General features: G+C 44.6%; 1 protein-coding gene across 3 annotated transcripts in view; it reads left to right on the top strand.

Annotated features, from left to right (window-relative positions):
• The window catches only part of LOC123517412 (peroxidasin-like), a 156,308-nt gene that overhangs the window by 99,204 nt on the left and 40,640 nt on the right, over window positions 1-16,464 (top strand). For all 3 annotated transcript variants that reach the window (XM_045277432.1, XM_045277433.1, XM_045277431.1), the window contains exon 2: window positions 15,908-15,979. In XM_045277432.1, coding sequence (XP_045133367.1) covers window positions 15,908-15,979 — 72 coding nt within the window. The remainder of the gene's footprint in view (window positions 1-15,907; window positions 15,980-16,464) is intronic.

Genomic DNA, 16,464 nt, shown 5'->3' with positions numbered 1-16,464 from the left:
TAAGCCTGTAATCTCTCATCTCAGCCACTCTCATCACCCTCTCGTCGCCTATCAAACACTTAGAGTATGTTCTTGACCTTTATTTCAGTGCTGGCCTTGCGTCTCCTTGTGTTTGGCCGTCTAGGTGGACTGGTAGAGACTTAGTGGTGCTTGTGAGGTTGCAGGATGTTTGGGTGGGCTTGAGTGTGTCCAGATTTTTGTTTTCTTGGTTTCCTTGCTATGTGTTGATTTTGTATAGGGCTTTTTCATGAATTATTATGCTTGATTTCTATTTTACTTTATTCTTTTTATTGTATTTTGCTTAGGATTTACGGTGCTAGTAGATGACGAGGCTAAAGAGTGTGAATGATACGTGTGTATGAGTGTGTGGTGGTTTATGTGTGTGGGCCAACCCGCGTGGTTTTGCTTGCCAGCTTGGTTTATAGATGAGTAGATAGATTTATAGATTTTTTTTTCTTATTTTCTCCTCATTTTCTTATGTATACGAATAAGCTTTCTTTCTTCATATTTCATGTATGTTTTGGTTGTATGTGTATGTGTGGGTATGCTACATGAAGCTTTCCTGTCATGTACTTCCTTTACCGCGTTTCCTGTCGTTTAAAGAATTTTCAGCATTAGTACGTTCTGCATTTTTCATTTCACCAATTCCCATCTACAACACTATCTACACTATTTCACTATCACTCATTTCCCACCATAATTATATACTCCTACACAAATACACTACAACCTTCTAACTACATTACGACACGTTAATACTTAACTTTTATAACCTCAAACAAATGCACTGCCATCTTCCGTCTCTAAAAACCGTATTTTGAAACGTTTTCCTCTTTCACCACTACTGTTTTTCAAAGCTTACAAAATTCAGTATCTTGGTTCTCTAGTGATTTCATGTTAACATTGTAGAAATCCTGTTAATCTGTCCCTAGAACCATAAAAAAAAATCCTTAAAAAACGCATAACTTCAGCCAAACCCTTTTCTTTTTTTTTATTCATACCATGTGGGGTTTTCACGGGAATTTATGGGCTAAAGGGGTACTTTTTGGGGTACCTTCTATCTCAAAGCCTACCCGCTAGGAAACCGTTGCCCCGAATGAGGAAGGTCAACCGTGGACAGGATTCGAACCCGTGCGCTTGGAGACCCCTCGGACCCCAAAGCACGCATGGTTCCACTGTACCACGCCCATTGAAATATTTTGGATGTGACGCAAAAGTGTTTCAGAATAAGGCAGCTGCTCCGCGTAAAACCAAGCAACTTTTCAGGAACAGAGAGTGTGAATTCACGTAAACCAATACTCCTCCACCTCGCCGCCCTACACACCGCTCCCCGTGGCGCCTTCTTGTTGATGGGCGTGTGTACCTTGCTGTCTTCCGTCATCGCCACCAGTAAACAGAGGAGGCTCACGGTGTTGTCTCATTATCAACCCCTTCAGTACTGGGACGCATTTTCACCTTGAATTTTGTGTATGATTAGACCATTTTTATTGACTTCATGAACGGTCTATGGAGGTCAGAAGATTAATGGCCACAACCTTCATTATTTTACTCCACACATAAGTTTCTGAAGCTGTATAAAATCACCAAATAGTAAGCAGAGTGAATATGGGAACGCGTCATGGTACTAATGGAGTTAAACTTTCGTGTGTGTGTGTGTGTGTGTGTGTGTGTGTGTGTGTTGGAAGCAGAGGGACGTAGATAACAATAGATAATTTCGTTTACTTAATATATCGTCTATACTAATTTTCTTCTTTCATTTTCACGTCGAGACTTTATTTTTATTCTTATTTTCGTTAACACAGCGCCATCTATTGTTGTATGTGGGGCAGCGCGGCTTGTTATCAGTGTTGTGTTTTTGAGGCACTGCAAGAGGGAAAATTTAATCATGCTCTCGTTACGTGCAATTTTCTCGTTCTCAGCCAGTCAGCTTGAGAGGGAAGGAGGGAGGGAGAGATAGCAGGAGGACTAGAGAGGGAGAGAGAGGGGGGGATGGAGTGCAGGCGGGAGACAAGGAGGGAAGCTGTGTAGTGGTTTCCTCGCTTCAAAAGGAAACTTGACCTGCAGACCATCATATTCTGAGTTTCAGTTAATTTTGCATCCTCTTGGGTACGTCTGCCGGCCTACACACACACACACACACACACACACACACACACACACACACACACACTCTCTCTCTCTCTCCGTACCTTCCTTATCTCCTTCTCTATCGGTTTCTCTTGTCATTCTAAATACTTACGAATCTACTTGTTTTTATTGTATCCATTTCCTCGCTGACCCTCTCGTATATGTAATTGTGCACGCGTGTGTTTGTGTGTGTGTACAAGTTTTTATCCGTCAACTGGCGTTTCTATGTGCGTGCCTCAGTCTTGCTTGAGTGGCTGCATGTATAGGGGGTATCAGAGGAGGTGAGTCGAAATACGATGAGAAAAAGCGAATGAGAGTTGGTAGAATGTGGGTAAAGGCAGAGAGAGAGAGAGAGAGAGAGAGAGAGAGAGAGAGAGAGAGAGAGAGAGAGAGAGAGAGAGAGAGAGTGTGTGTGTCATGAGCGAGTAGAACACATTTGTAAACACCAGACCGTGAAGTGGATAAGGCAAGTGTAAATTGTTATTTCTTTAGGTTCTTGCTGAGGGGACGGGGGTGATTACATTGCCAGGCGGACCGTAAACTTGGCCACAGGTTGATAATTTGCGGGCCACCACTGTTATACGAACCGTCCCTTCAGTGCTGACTACCCCTGTCGTCTTGTATATTACCGAGAGGGGGAGAGAAAATAAGTATCGTGTTAATTCTGCCCACCATCATCATACCGTCTTAATTTGGAGCTTTGGTTATGTAGACCGAGATTTGTACACATTTTCACATATATCTTTGCTATCTTAAAGTTACTCCGTATATGAAGGATTTTAAGACATTTATCTTCAAAATCTGCGTAACACTTTTGACTTGTTTTTTGGGGACTGACACCCTAATCCTTTTTTCTTACATGATACTGTGTTTTTTTTTTTTTTTTATCAATTTCTGTACGTATGTGTCTTAAGGTACCTGTAACACGATGCCCGCTTGGCTTCCATTACGGATCATTAGGCAGCGCACGTCAGCAGATGAAGAGATAGTGTATAATAGCCAAACCTTAACGGGCAGCAGGTGACACTGTGAGCTCATTAAAAACATGCAGCGCGGGGAAGCCAGAATGCATTATCTCAGCAGGGGCAAGGATTGGGGGAGGAGAGGAAGGGAGTAACCACGGCCAGACAGAGGCACAGTCAGGACGCATTGCTATCACTGTCCAAATATCAACGATGAAGTCTTTAATTAATCGACGGAGAGGGAAAAAAGTTAACCAAAAATAATAATGTTCTCGACTTTCACCTTTGGGTTAAAAATTCCTCACTGTTTGTTAGCGTGTGTTGGAGTTTTTAGTGGAGGATGTTGTGCTTTACATGCTCCTCCTTCTCCTCCTCCTCCTCCTCCTCCTCCTCCTCCTCCTCCTCCTCCTCCTCCTCCTCCTCCTCCTCCTCCTCCTCCTCTTCCTTCTCCTCCTCCTCCTCCTCCTCCTCCTCCTCCTCGAGAAGACTAGACAGCATAAGAGAATAAAGGCAGTTGAGTTGTCTCCTCGCCTTTCGTGAAGTCAAACAACGACCTTATCAAAGAGAGAGAGAGAGAGAGAGAGAGAGAGAGAGAGAGAGAGAGAGAGAGAGAGAGAGAGAGAGAGAGAGAGAGAGAGAGAGACCGTATTCTCACCCATATCTACATCTTATCTCAACTAGTTTATAACAAGTTTTAATGGAATCTGCCTGTGTTTTGAGAGTGTTTTCATGATGCTAGTGGTAGTTAACACTGGTGAAAATAACACCTAGAAAAGTTCTATTACTCACTAGCAACCTTTCAAAACACTAGGTGAGAAAGTTTTTGTTACTTGCTGGCTTTCAAAATATAGTGGAAAAGAGAACAACGCGTTTCAAAATACAGATTCTAATATGTCATATGCTGGATAAGTACAGTTGTTAAAGAGATGTTCGTTTGTAAGTCTTTGAAATAATATTAGATTTATGGACCAAGGAAGGATGCTATGAAGACAAGGTTATACATGCATCATACAGGCACTGCCACGTGTTGGCTCACTGCTATTCTACAGCTTGCTTGTATTCCTATGTCGTGTTCTAGTGTTTGTGGATATTTGACTGCATGGGAGGAACGTGAAAGCAGAAATTTTCAAATATTTTCATGTTCGTTGAGTTTTTATTTTAGATCACTCGTCTGGCTTGTCTCTGCTTTTATCCTCCTATGCCTCACCTCTTCCCTCACACGCCCACGGCCTTCTACTCTTCACGCTTCACTTCACTCTACTGTCAGACAGGTTGCATAGGCCCCGCAGTCACACCCACACGCCCCTATCCTGGAAACCTACACACTAACTCTCACAGACACTCGGTGCGACTCACTCACTCGCCGACACTCGCACATACATTCACACATAACCACTCGTGTGACAACCGACTCCCATACAAAGTCTCTCACGTCCACACCCACACACACACACACTTACTCTCTCTTACGCCTTCACGCTGAGACACTCCCCGCGTACGTCACTGGATCTTAATTGTATCACAGGCCTCTGGGGCGCGTCGCGATGACAAGCGGTGGCATTGTCAAGCTGGTGCCGCCCCTGCCCATCTCCCCAGGGACGCGATGCACGCCCACGCCGGGACATCCAAGCCCACGCTGCTAGATAGGTCTCGGCGGGGCTCTTCTCCTTTTACGGCTTTTAGATTTATGCTAAACTATACAAATAAATCCTGCAGGTCTCAGTGCTAAAGCAGGCGAGATGATTAAGAACATTACTATAAAACTCAAGGACGTGGTGGTGAAGAACAACAAGATGGATATTCTAAGCGGGAAAGATGCGAACTGTAGATCTTGACTTGATAATGTATCACGTCCAGAGGATGTTTTTAGACTGAGCTTTATGAACCATTAACTTAATTTCATTCTCTCTCTCTCTCTCTCTCTCTCTCTCTCTCTCTCTCTCTCTCTCTCTCTCTCTCTCTCTCTCTCTCTCTCCTGCCCTGACTCAACCTAGAATATAAGCCGGATAACGAGCCATTGGTAATTTACACTCACTGCGGAACACGGGGGAGTCTTCTGCTGTCTCATGTGTTGCCGCGGGAAGGACACAGACGGGCGGCATCGAGGTCAGGGGGGAAGAAAAGAACACGTTGTTAAAGTACGAACGCTGCGTCTCTTCGTTAAAATTCCTCGAGTGTATCCAAGAGAAAACCTGGATCATTGTTGTGTTGCCAGACTGAGGATGTTGTTTTGTGTGGCCATGTGCAGGTGCACGGTGGAAAGACTGAATGATTTGTTCTCTCTCTCTCTCTCTCTCTCTCTCTCTCTCTCTCTCTCTCTCTCTCTCTCTCTCTCTCTCATTTTGGCATCTTCTTCACCTGTTATATTAAGGCGTTACCGTGTTTTCCTTCCTGTAAATAAGAGTTATAATAATAAAGATGGGCTTAAAATATGACTAACACGTACAAGAGAGAGAGAGAGAGAGAGAGAGAGAGAGAGAGTGTGTGTGTGTGTGTGTGTGTGTGTGTGTGTGTGTGTGTGTGTGTGTGTGTGTGTGTGTGTGTGTGTGTGTGTGTGTGTGTGTGTGTGTGTGTGTGTGTGTGTGTGTGTGTGTGTGTGTGTGTGTGTGTGTGTGTGTGTGTGTGATTGACGCTCCAAAGACTGAGCCAAGTAGATCAAGCAGATGCAGGTGCCTAGCTATTCCCTCCTGCTGCCAATAATGCACCTTTTTTTTAACATAATAAACAACTATAGCTAAACCACTGACAGACAAAGACTTAAGAATTTCTTAATGTATTTTTCTTATACTTCATTTTTCAACTCTGTCTTTTTTCTTCCCGTCGTCAGCGTATGATCTGTTCACAGCTGCGGGTCTTGTGGTTTTCGCCTCTCCATCTTCCTCACTGTCCGGCTGCCGAGCGTCCGTGTCTGGGTGTGTTGAGCCCGTGACAGGTGCTGGCAGCGGGTAAAGCGGCGAGGTGTGAACGTTGGCACCCACTAGTCACGCGCACATGTACACACATACGCAGAGAGAGAGAGAGAGAGAGAGAGAGAGAGAGAGAGAGAGAGAGATTAACAAGACACCTAGGAAACTGAGTAAGGCAACATTTTGAAATATCTTTTTCTAATCATGCTTTTTTAGGATTGGCATATTGAAGGGAACTTTTTTTTCCATATCTTAGCGTCTTTCTTGGATTCTTAAACACGTGACAAAAGAAGAAAAAAACGAAAAAAAAAAAAAATCACCGTTACAGTTATAAATCATCGAGTTATGAAAGCATTATGAAGGTTGCCCAGGGAAAGGTGGTGAATTGAGCCATCAAGGAGAACCTGTAGTTCTTTCTTACACGTGGAGGAAAGCAGATGCACGCCACACTAACACCACACCGCAGCTCGCCAGCCCATGAATCCCCCAATTTTTACTTCACGCTTCAAAGGAGCCAAGATTTTTATCGTAAGGCGTACTCAAGGAAGAAAGAGAGAGAGAGAGAGAGAGAGAGAGAGAGAGAGAGAGAGAGAGAGAGAGAGAGAGAGAGAGAGAGAGATGAATATGAAGATGTTCTGTTGTGTATTGGAATGTTTTCAGCATTTATCATTTACTGTCTATACACTATTACTCTTCACATCATAGAGGAAAACGGACATTCTTTCATTATGACGCTAACGTGGTGTGTGTGTATGTGTATGTGTGGGGTGGATGGGTGTGTGGCATCGCAGGAAGGGAGACTAGACAGAGTAAACACGGCTAACATGTGTGAGAGTAGTAGTCTGTCACCCACACCGAGATATCAACATACGAAACACACATATTTACTTTCCCTTCCCTGTCTCGTGACGTGACATCAGACTAGCAGTGGAAAAGAAGAAGACAGTCAAGACACAGCCACTAATGTTGTTTCAGGTTAAAGCAAACAGTAAAAAAATACACGAGAAAACATGAAAACATACTATATTCCTACCCGAACATCACTCAATGCCACGGACACGACAACATAAAATTTAGCTGACAAAAAGAAGCATTTTAACATACGTGCCTCCTCATTAGTGTTAGTAAAAGCTTCAGAACAATGAACTGCAGCACCCGACGAAGTAAATTAAAGCTTCTTTCGTGACATAGCGAGGCAAAGCTGAGAAGAAATAGGTCATGAAAATAAAACAACATATACAAGATTGAGACGAATAGAACTGATGGGAAACTGCTTATAAGGAAGAGGAGGGAAAGGAGAATGGAGAATGAGGAGGAGGAGGAGGAGGAGGAGGGTAAACAGTCAGTGACATTCGTGAGTCGAGTTCCAGCAGGTGGTTGATCTTCGTCACCGATAAAGCTGACAAGATTAAGGAGGCGAGAAACGATAAGAACTGAGTGGAGGTTGAGGTGAGGACGTGACAAGAGTGACGAAGACAGACGGCGGTGTGTAAAAAAAGGGTGAGAGTGGAGTGGAGAATGAGAGAGAGAGAGAGAGAGAGAGAGAGAGAGGTTATTCTAGGGAGTGTTAGAGTGGAAGCTGCGGCAATGTCTTACTATCAAATGAGAAACAGAAAATAATGAAAAAAAATCGAAGGTATGAGTGTTAAATTTATTCATCTACTCGTGATATGAATGTGAATTATGAAGATGACATAATGCATATGAATAACCAGATGACAAAGGTATTTTGGTAGATAAGAAAAGGACGCTAGTAAATTAATGGAATGGTAAGTAGATAGAGTAAATATATGGAGGGAAAGGTATATCTTCTTCTTCTTCTTCTTCTTCTTCTACTTCATCATCATCATCATCATCATCTTCTTCTTCTTCTTCTTCCTTCATTTCATTACAAGGAAGAGAATTTATCACCAATAGTTGAGTAATAACCATTGCAGTTAAGGATTTGATATACGATTACTTTTTCTCTCTCTCCACCTTCCTCCCCTCGCTCTCTCTCTCTCTCTCTCTCTCTCTCTCTCTCTCTCTCTCTTAGGTTATAATTACACTAATAGTCCGAGTAAGTAGTTTAGTAATACTGTTTGTTATACGTGTAATTTTCTTCCTGAACTGAGTCGTAAGAATAGTAGATAGATACAGCCTGAAAAATTCCTGCTTCTCAATTTTCCTTTTTTTTTTCGTCCTTTGACTACGCTTTAAGAATAGAAGATGAATGGGGATGTGTATTACTTTAGTCTTCTTTTTCTCTCTTCTTTCTTCTTTCCTTGCGTCTTCCCCGCGTGCGACTAACTGCGAGGCCAAAGGTTCAGTGCTATAAGGAGCGGGCGTGTAATCACATAATTATATATAAATGTGATTCATAAATAAAAATACTGTATTGTTCTTGTTTTTATCCAGCGAAGGAATTAAACCCAACATCGTGCTCCCTTCATCTATAATTCCACGTGAAAATTTATGAAGGGCTTGTTTCTTATACATCCTGTTGGTGGTGCTGTGGTGGTAACTGGTAGTGGTGATGGTAGTGGTCGCGAAGGTATAGGTGGTTGTGAGGTAGAGATGTGTGGTGGTGGTTGTAGTAGTCGTGTCGTAGTGGTGGTGTGGTAGTAGTAGTGGTCGTGATGATGTGCTGTGGTGTGATAGTGGTAGTGTACTGTGGTAGTGGTGGTGGTAGCAGTAACAAGTATATCTGGGTAGTTCAGGCGATGTGGTGGTGGCAGAAGTGTGGTTGAAGTGCTGTGGTGGTAGTAATAGTGGTGTGGTGATGTAGTGTGTTGTAGTCTTGGTTGTGTTGTCGAAGTGGTGTGGTGGTGGTAATAGTGCCCATGGTGTGGTGGTGTGTTGTATTGTGGTCTTGGTTGTGTTGTCGAAGTGGTGTGGTGGTGGTGATAGTGGTGTGGTGATGTAATGTGGTGTAGTCTTGGCTGTATTGTCGAGGTGGTGTGTGGTGGTGATGAGATGAGAAAAGGAGTAAGGTGGTGTGGTGGAGGTTTGGACATGAATGGGTGGAGGGTGGAGGAGGCAAGTTAAAGCATTCATCAGTAGATAGGTTTAATTTATTTTTTTCCTTAAGACGTTGATGAATATTAGTAAAGTAAAGGAGCACATAATGTCAGTGTCTGGCCTATTATATTGTATTATATTATATCACATCTTACTTTATTTTATTGCATCATTATATTACACACTATATGACGATATAATGCCTGTCCCGCTCAGCTCTGAACCAAGAGGTGAGTGGAGAAGTTATGGCCTCGCTAATCAAGCAGGAAAGGGAGGCCAGTAATCTTGCCATCCGTTGTACCAGAGAGAGAGAGAGAGAGAGAGAGAGAGAGAGAGAGAGAGAGAGAGAGATGAACAGACCACGCAGACCTTACCCCGCCCTCGAGGCCTAATAATGTTCACTAAACACACCAAGTATAATTACCTGTGGTTTGATGAGGGCAAATCGCGGCCGCCATACCGCACGCTCGTTGAAACTTAATTTAAGGAACACTAAGCGTGCGCAGGTGATTTCTCAGGTGAGCCAGACGCCGCACGCACCGCCAACCTCCCACCTAATTGGCGCTGCGCAAACCTTCTGTCAGAATGCTCTCCCTATCATGCGCAACGACCGAGTTTTTTGCGTGTTTGTATGTATACCAGTGTTCTTGTGCCGGTGTTTTACCTATCTGGTCAATGGAAACGTGTGGAGGCTGCGAGCGTGGTTAATTGGATGCTAATGGTAATATGGATGCGTTTTGTCCTGGTGCCTTGGTCGCCTGCGCTAGTGTATTGTGGTGAGAAGTAGAGTATTTTGTATTCACTTCCACTGCCCCTCACGTTTTCACTCGATCTTTACGCTGACTTAGTATTACAAACTATTTTGAAATCTTGCTAGATCAAAGAACTTATGACTGAAGGATAACAGTTAAGAAGAGTGTGTTGTACGTTACTCTGACCGTGGCTGAGGTTGTCTGGGTGTGTGTGAGCTGGGTGTGCGTGTATCAGGATAATATTCCCGCCTTTAGTTATCGGTTTGTTGTTGATAGAGTGGTTATAGGAGTGAATGTCTCTTGGTCTCACCTCGTGTAGATTATTATTATTATTTTTTTTTTTTTGTTATTTCCTATAACGCCTGTAGAGTATGGGAAGCGGTATTCAGCTCATGGACGCAGGCAATTTTATTTATAGAGGTATATACCCATATTAGGGCCCATATCACCACCCAAGCGCATCTTTAGTGTAACCACCTAGAACCTGGGTATCATGGTGACCTGTAGGTAACTTTAAACCACTCGACAAATGAAGTTTCAAGACGGCACATGGTGGAATTCGAACGCATGGACGCCACCGCTTTCCATTAAGCTTTACGGTTGTGCAATGTTGCTTCATTGTGTGTGTGTGTGTGTGTGTGTGTGTGTGTGTGTGTGTGTGTGTGTGTGTGTGTGTGTGTGTGTGTGTGTGTGTGTGTGTGTGTGTGTGCGCATGCAATATATTATTATAAGTTTATGTATTTCTTTACATTTTCGTAAATCTACTTACCTTATGCAATCCAAGTTGGTCACTAAAAGTAAAATTTGTTCCTTCGCAATATTTTAGTATAGTCTTACGTTTCCTCAATGTAAAGCAAATCCATTCAGCAAAGTTATGGCATTAAGTACTAGCTAATGATAGTTCGTGGTTAATACATGAGAGTATCGAGATGTAAAGTGTTTGAAATATTCCGTGAAGAACGTGAAGTGTGCCTCATGATACCCCTTCATTATATTACATCAAGTCCCTAAATATAAGACTTGAGAAGCTGCTCTTATGTAGTTTTCGTCATTCTGGAAAAAAAATAGCATTAAAGTGGCGCCTTGTATGACGGGAAAGTTGAGAAAGTCAGATACTTTTAGCAGAATCTAGTCTTGCTTGTACCGTCCGGGCTAACCAGCCATTGGTACCATGCTGCTCACCGCCACAATTTTCACGCTCGCCTAAAAGTTTAGAACCAAGAAATGGGTTTCGTTTTTTTTATTTTGTATATGAAAGTGAAATAAAAAAGTCACGACGAAGGTTACTGTGGTCTTCAATAACGATCTGATGGCAGCCGCCGCTCGCCAATCAGCGACAATTGGATCTCTCTTCACCTTAGTAAGACGCCTAGCCGTTCTTAGACAGCCGCTCCTGTCCGCCACGCCTTCGCCTCTCCTAAGCTGAGACATCGCCTGACTAACGCGTGCTTCAACATGCATATCATGTGTCCATTAATTCCCATCAAGCTTTTTATGCTAAGAAAATTGGCCTTTTTTATTCTTTGCAAATGGAAAGATCGTTCCGATTTTGCCAGTCTAGTGTCTATCAGAGAGCGTCGGTATTTTTCCTCCTTCAGGGCTGCCTAAAGGGCCTCATTATCTGCGCCGACTTTCTTTCTGCGCACGAATTAACCTGAGTTTATCACGCATAAACACGGCTCGCATCGACAACACACGTAGAGTTTGGTTGCCTTTAATCGATGCAAATTAGCGAGGCATATCAGAACAGGGTGTTATCGTCCTCCTCGATCCTCTACACAGGCCCCCTTTCCTTAAGCGATAGATTAGATAGTCTCTCCTCGTTCTCTTTCACTAACCACCCTAACTTGACTTCTGACCTAGAGAAGGGCGGGGCGCGGCGTGGCATATCAGCTGATAGGTTTATGACCGAAGTAGATGCTGAGCTTCGATAAGTGACGAACTGTTAGCCGGTTCGGGTGGATATGACTTTGCCGCGGCGATGTTTCTGCCATGCGCCCGCAAGCCCGCCGCAGGACAGACTGATATCCCGGCCGTCGCCAGGCAGTATTACGGCCGGGAGTTGGTTCTCCACGAGGTTCTTTTTTATGACTTTTCGATTATCAGGTGTTCTTTATAGCAGCCAATCCTGTCACCGTGGATTGGCAGATAATCATGAAAATAACACGTCTCCAAGGATTGTTTTTGTCTCAATATTTCATTTTCATCTTCAATTTTTTTATCATTGGAAAATATAAGGCCGAACCATGGCTGTCTGCCGAGTCACTTTGTGTGACCACAAGGTAACTTGACCAAACTGGGCCAAACGCAGCGGTGGAAGGAGGCACGGAGAGGTGCTCTTATGTACCTCATTAAGAGTAACTTATCTAATATCATTGATGGATATTCAGTTATTTCACATCTATTGTGGCGTTCCCAGTGCGAATGTTCCCAGAAGGAACTACGCTTTTTACTTCATGGGCATTTGTCTTTATTGGTATAGTCAGTTTGTTCCTTCACAGAACCATGACAAGTGACCTATAAGGAGCGATCTGTCCTCCACACTGAATGAAGGATGGAATCCTCTATACTCTCCACGCACGTGTGTTGCTGTGGTTGTGCAACGCTCCGCTCAGATCCAGAATTCACCGACCAAACTGAGAAGGAGGACTCTCTGACGGATGCATTGGGACTTACTGAGGATTCTTATTGTGTAAGCATCCCTGAGCCTCCCCCAGGCATGCAGGTGACTCGTCTCCCGCAGACCACCAGGAATTACCATAAGAGTCGACTCTGGAGATTAACCGGCGGATATCAAGTTATGCGATATCAAGTAACAAAAATATCGAGTTTCTGAAGTTTTTGACATTAATTGGCTTCGTTAAGTGGAAACGTGTTTGTAAATAATGATGCTGACACTGAGAGGACACAAGCTGCAACAAGCGGTATAAGTAATTACGATTGATGTGACGGTGCAGGTAATGAATCTTGGTCCGTCAACCTGTGGCGAGATAAAACCCTCGGTCATGCCTCACGTCACCTCCACTTTGGGTCAAAATTATCGAGGCACCGCTCACGAGGGACGCAGATCAGGGAATGAAATATGCGGTTCACTTCACGTACACTGGATGGAAATGAACGGGGAAGGAGAGGAAGTCTGTATACGATAACCGACCACACTTATTTGCGGTGGTAGAGTCTGGTGGTGCACCATGCCCGGCCTGATACCATCGACACGCCTCACTCGCAGCTCGTCGTGGCGGCAGGAGTAGATCGTCTGTCTAGGGAGTCGTATAGGTCGTCTGTCTGGGCGCGCTGCCCGTCCACTAGTCCATCAAGGTCGTTGTCCTGACAAGTATAGGTGTTAGGTTGAGTCTAGAAGGGAACCGTTACTCATGCCAGCGCGCGATCTTATCAGCTTAATGTAACATGGAATTAGAGATAAGAGCTGAAAGGTCAGTCTCCTGTTGATCGGTTGTTAAAAGCTTGTGAGGGGAAAAAGTTGTTATTCATTGCCCGTCACTAGCATCACCATTACCAGTGTGGCCGTGGCTTGGCTGCACTGTTTTGCCTCCACCACATGAACTTATTTTCCTACAGAACTATGTAACTAAAATGAAATACCAAGATCCCATATAAAAATTTATGTGCATTATTAAAACCCACAAGATGCATAACCATGATAACTTATTTTCTTTTCTCCCTCCTTATACACACACAACCAAAAGAAGCAACGTGCTCTGCTTCACCTCATGTAAGGGACGCATCACCAGACTCACCCGAGCACAAACACTGATACCTCTCAGCAGCATCACGTTGCTCCTCCTCCCCGTGCACGAGTTGCCTTTCGGACTGGCCCAATCTGAAGCCTTTATCCGAGAAGGGCGAGACTACTTCCCTACACACCTCACACCAAAACGCACTGACCCGCTTAATAAGACACGATGATGGCCAGCAGCATCATTATATATGTAGTAGCATTTTCTTACTTCGATGAGCGAGGCAGCCGTGTAGAGCAATTATTAGTCACTTCTCGGCATTACCTAAGCGCCTCGATATTCACGCCAGCACCTCCCGCACTCCATAAAAAAAACCATCCTTCGTGAGGAAAACAGGTGCCAGCTTGAGCAAATATTTGTAAGCCATGAGGTGGTTTCTTTTGACGTTTTCCTGACTGGCCATCATGATGTTTTCCCCGCCGCGTGAAGAGAAGGGAGTAGAGGAGGCGGGCAGGATTCAGGCTGTCTGGGATGAGACGTGCACATGCTCTAATCCTTTTACTCGATGTGGATTAGCGATGCTGTGAGGAGAATGTGGTCGTACCGGTTTGGTAGAGAAGTGACAAAGCGGGTAGTCACTCACCGGCCTGATTAGGGCTTACCAGCAGACCGAATCCAAAATATTTATATCCACCGCTCGATTTTACCTTCTCGTGATTGTTGACTGGTCCAGCGACGCCTTCTTGCGTATACTATTGACAGGCTTCGATGGCAATAAAGGTTAGTGCTCCGTTCACTTGCTTTCTGACTCCCTGTATCGTTGGAAACATCTCTTTATTAGGCTCTAAGTGGCACCGTCTGTCTCGTAAAGGTCTTGCTGTTTTTATTTGGCGGTAGTGTTGGGTTGCAGGAACTATCTCCGCCCCCGACACTTGTTCCCTGAGACGTCTTTCCTCTGACCGAGCAGTGAAGAAAGAAAGAAATTCGTGATTGAGATAAGGATGAAAGGACTGGGTGTTGTGTGGGAGGTGTCGGAGATAGTATGTGTGTGTGTGTGTGTGTGTGTGTGTGTGTGTGTGTGTGTGTGGACTCGGTTACTGCCTTGCACCACCACTTGGCAGTACACACACATACAAACACACACACAACGTCCATCTCTCTCTCTCTCTCTCTCTCTCTCTCTCTCTCTCTCTCTCTCTCTCTCTCTCTCGTAGACAAGACAAGACAACACCTACGCAGAGATAGTGGTGATGATTTAAACACTGATATAAATAACCAGCGTGTTTCACTTCTGCAAAAACCATTCATAGCAAAGGAAGGAACCATGTATAATGCCACGCCCTTGAATACACACACACACACACACACACACACACACACACACACACACACACACACACACACACACACACACACACACACACACACACACACACACATTACATCCTCTCCTATTGCGGGACATTAGCTGATTGTGGTTTGTTTATATATGCTTGTGAACGAGGGGCGGGTTATTTTCTTCTTAATTATGTTGTCTATGTGGAGTTTCTTCTGGAGTGTGTGTGAGGAGGAAGAGGAGAAGGGGGGAGGAATGGAGAGCAGTGAGTCAACATACCCGGTGGCGCCTCTAGACTTCTATTAACTGGTGCTGTCAGTCACTTTGTCACTCAGCCGCCGATGTGCAAACAGTCGGTCGCGCGAGGGATGTGCATGCAGGCAGTGTTGTCATGTACTTGCCTCGAAGCACTCATGTTTGCTGATAAGGCGCATTTTAATTTACCATGATATCACGTTCAACATCAAACACTAGTAAAATACGCAGACAGTCATTATTTGGTTAATAAGAAACAGAAACTCGTAGCTTATCATTCCATTATGTTCAGCCAAGGCGTGTGTTGTTTTTTGTATCTGGTTGTACATGTACCAAACGAAATCTGGTGCACAGCAGAAAATGTACATTGGAAAAGGAGGTAGAGGAGGGGAACGAGGAGGAGGAAAAGTGTAAGGTGAAGGAGGAGGGAAACTTGAGGAGATATTGTAGTAGAACCTCATGCGGTCACAGTAAACCCGTGAGTGAATGAAGGAGGAGGGGGAGGAATTGGAGGAGGAGGAGGAGGAGGAGGAGAAGGATCAGCGCAACAACAGGCATTGGAGGCCGACCGAGCCCATGTGAACGTGACGGCCTCGAGTCTTAACTGCGCCGCGACGCTTCATGACGACCCCCGATGCATGGCGGGTCGTGGTGGGCAGGATCGCCATTACAAGTGACGTAATGGTGGGGGAGGGAATGTGCGTCAGATGAGTGTCCAGATAAGGAGGAGCAACACATAAGTAACACAGGCGCTGGGGAGTGTCAGTGGGCACTTGGGTTGATCAGCACGCATCTTGTGTGTAAGGATTGTGTGAATGCAGTCCCCTTCACGCCATGACACTAAACTGTTTCTCTTTTGTTTACTCCCCAGGGACCTGAGATTCAACAAGATAAGGAGCATCCCGCCAAACCACTTCAAGGACCTCAAACACCTTCACACCCTGTAAGTAGTCAGATTACAGATTACGGTGCTCGTTTTTGTTTCCTTTATCCGACTCTCGAGCGTCAGCGTCTGCGAAGAAGTGGTTTTTTTTTTACGTCGTCAGCGAGGTGCATACATAATCCTGTGGTGCGGGAGGCGAGGAAGAAACATGCCAGGATTAGCCACCCACGGGGCCCCTGGGCAACACCGTCCTATGGTTACGCCCCTTACCCTTTATACACTCAACCCCTAGCCCACCTACCCACCAACACCTACCCACCTACTCACCAGACTCTTCCCCCCAACCCACCTTCCCCGTTCGCTGCACACTAGTCTGGATAATCAATTTTCATTCCCTTCCTTCAGCTGAGCCCACCCGGTCCTCATTTCCATCTCATTAAGACATCAACAAAGACTTCTAGTTTGGATATAATTAGCAGTGCCAACGATAAACACGTATTACTCACAGCACAGCGACCTACTACATACAAACAGCGTGACAGGAA

The sequence above is a fragment of the Portunus trituberculatus genome, chromosome 42 (genome assembly GCF_017591435.1).
Source record: "Portunus trituberculatus isolate SZX2019 chromosome 42, ASM1759143v1, whole genome shotgun sequence".
Lineage (NCBI taxonomy): Eukaryota > Metazoa > Arthropoda > Malacostraca > Decapoda > Portunidae > Portunus > Portunus trituberculatus.
This window is presented reverse-complemented; position numbering and strand designations above follow the sequence as displayed.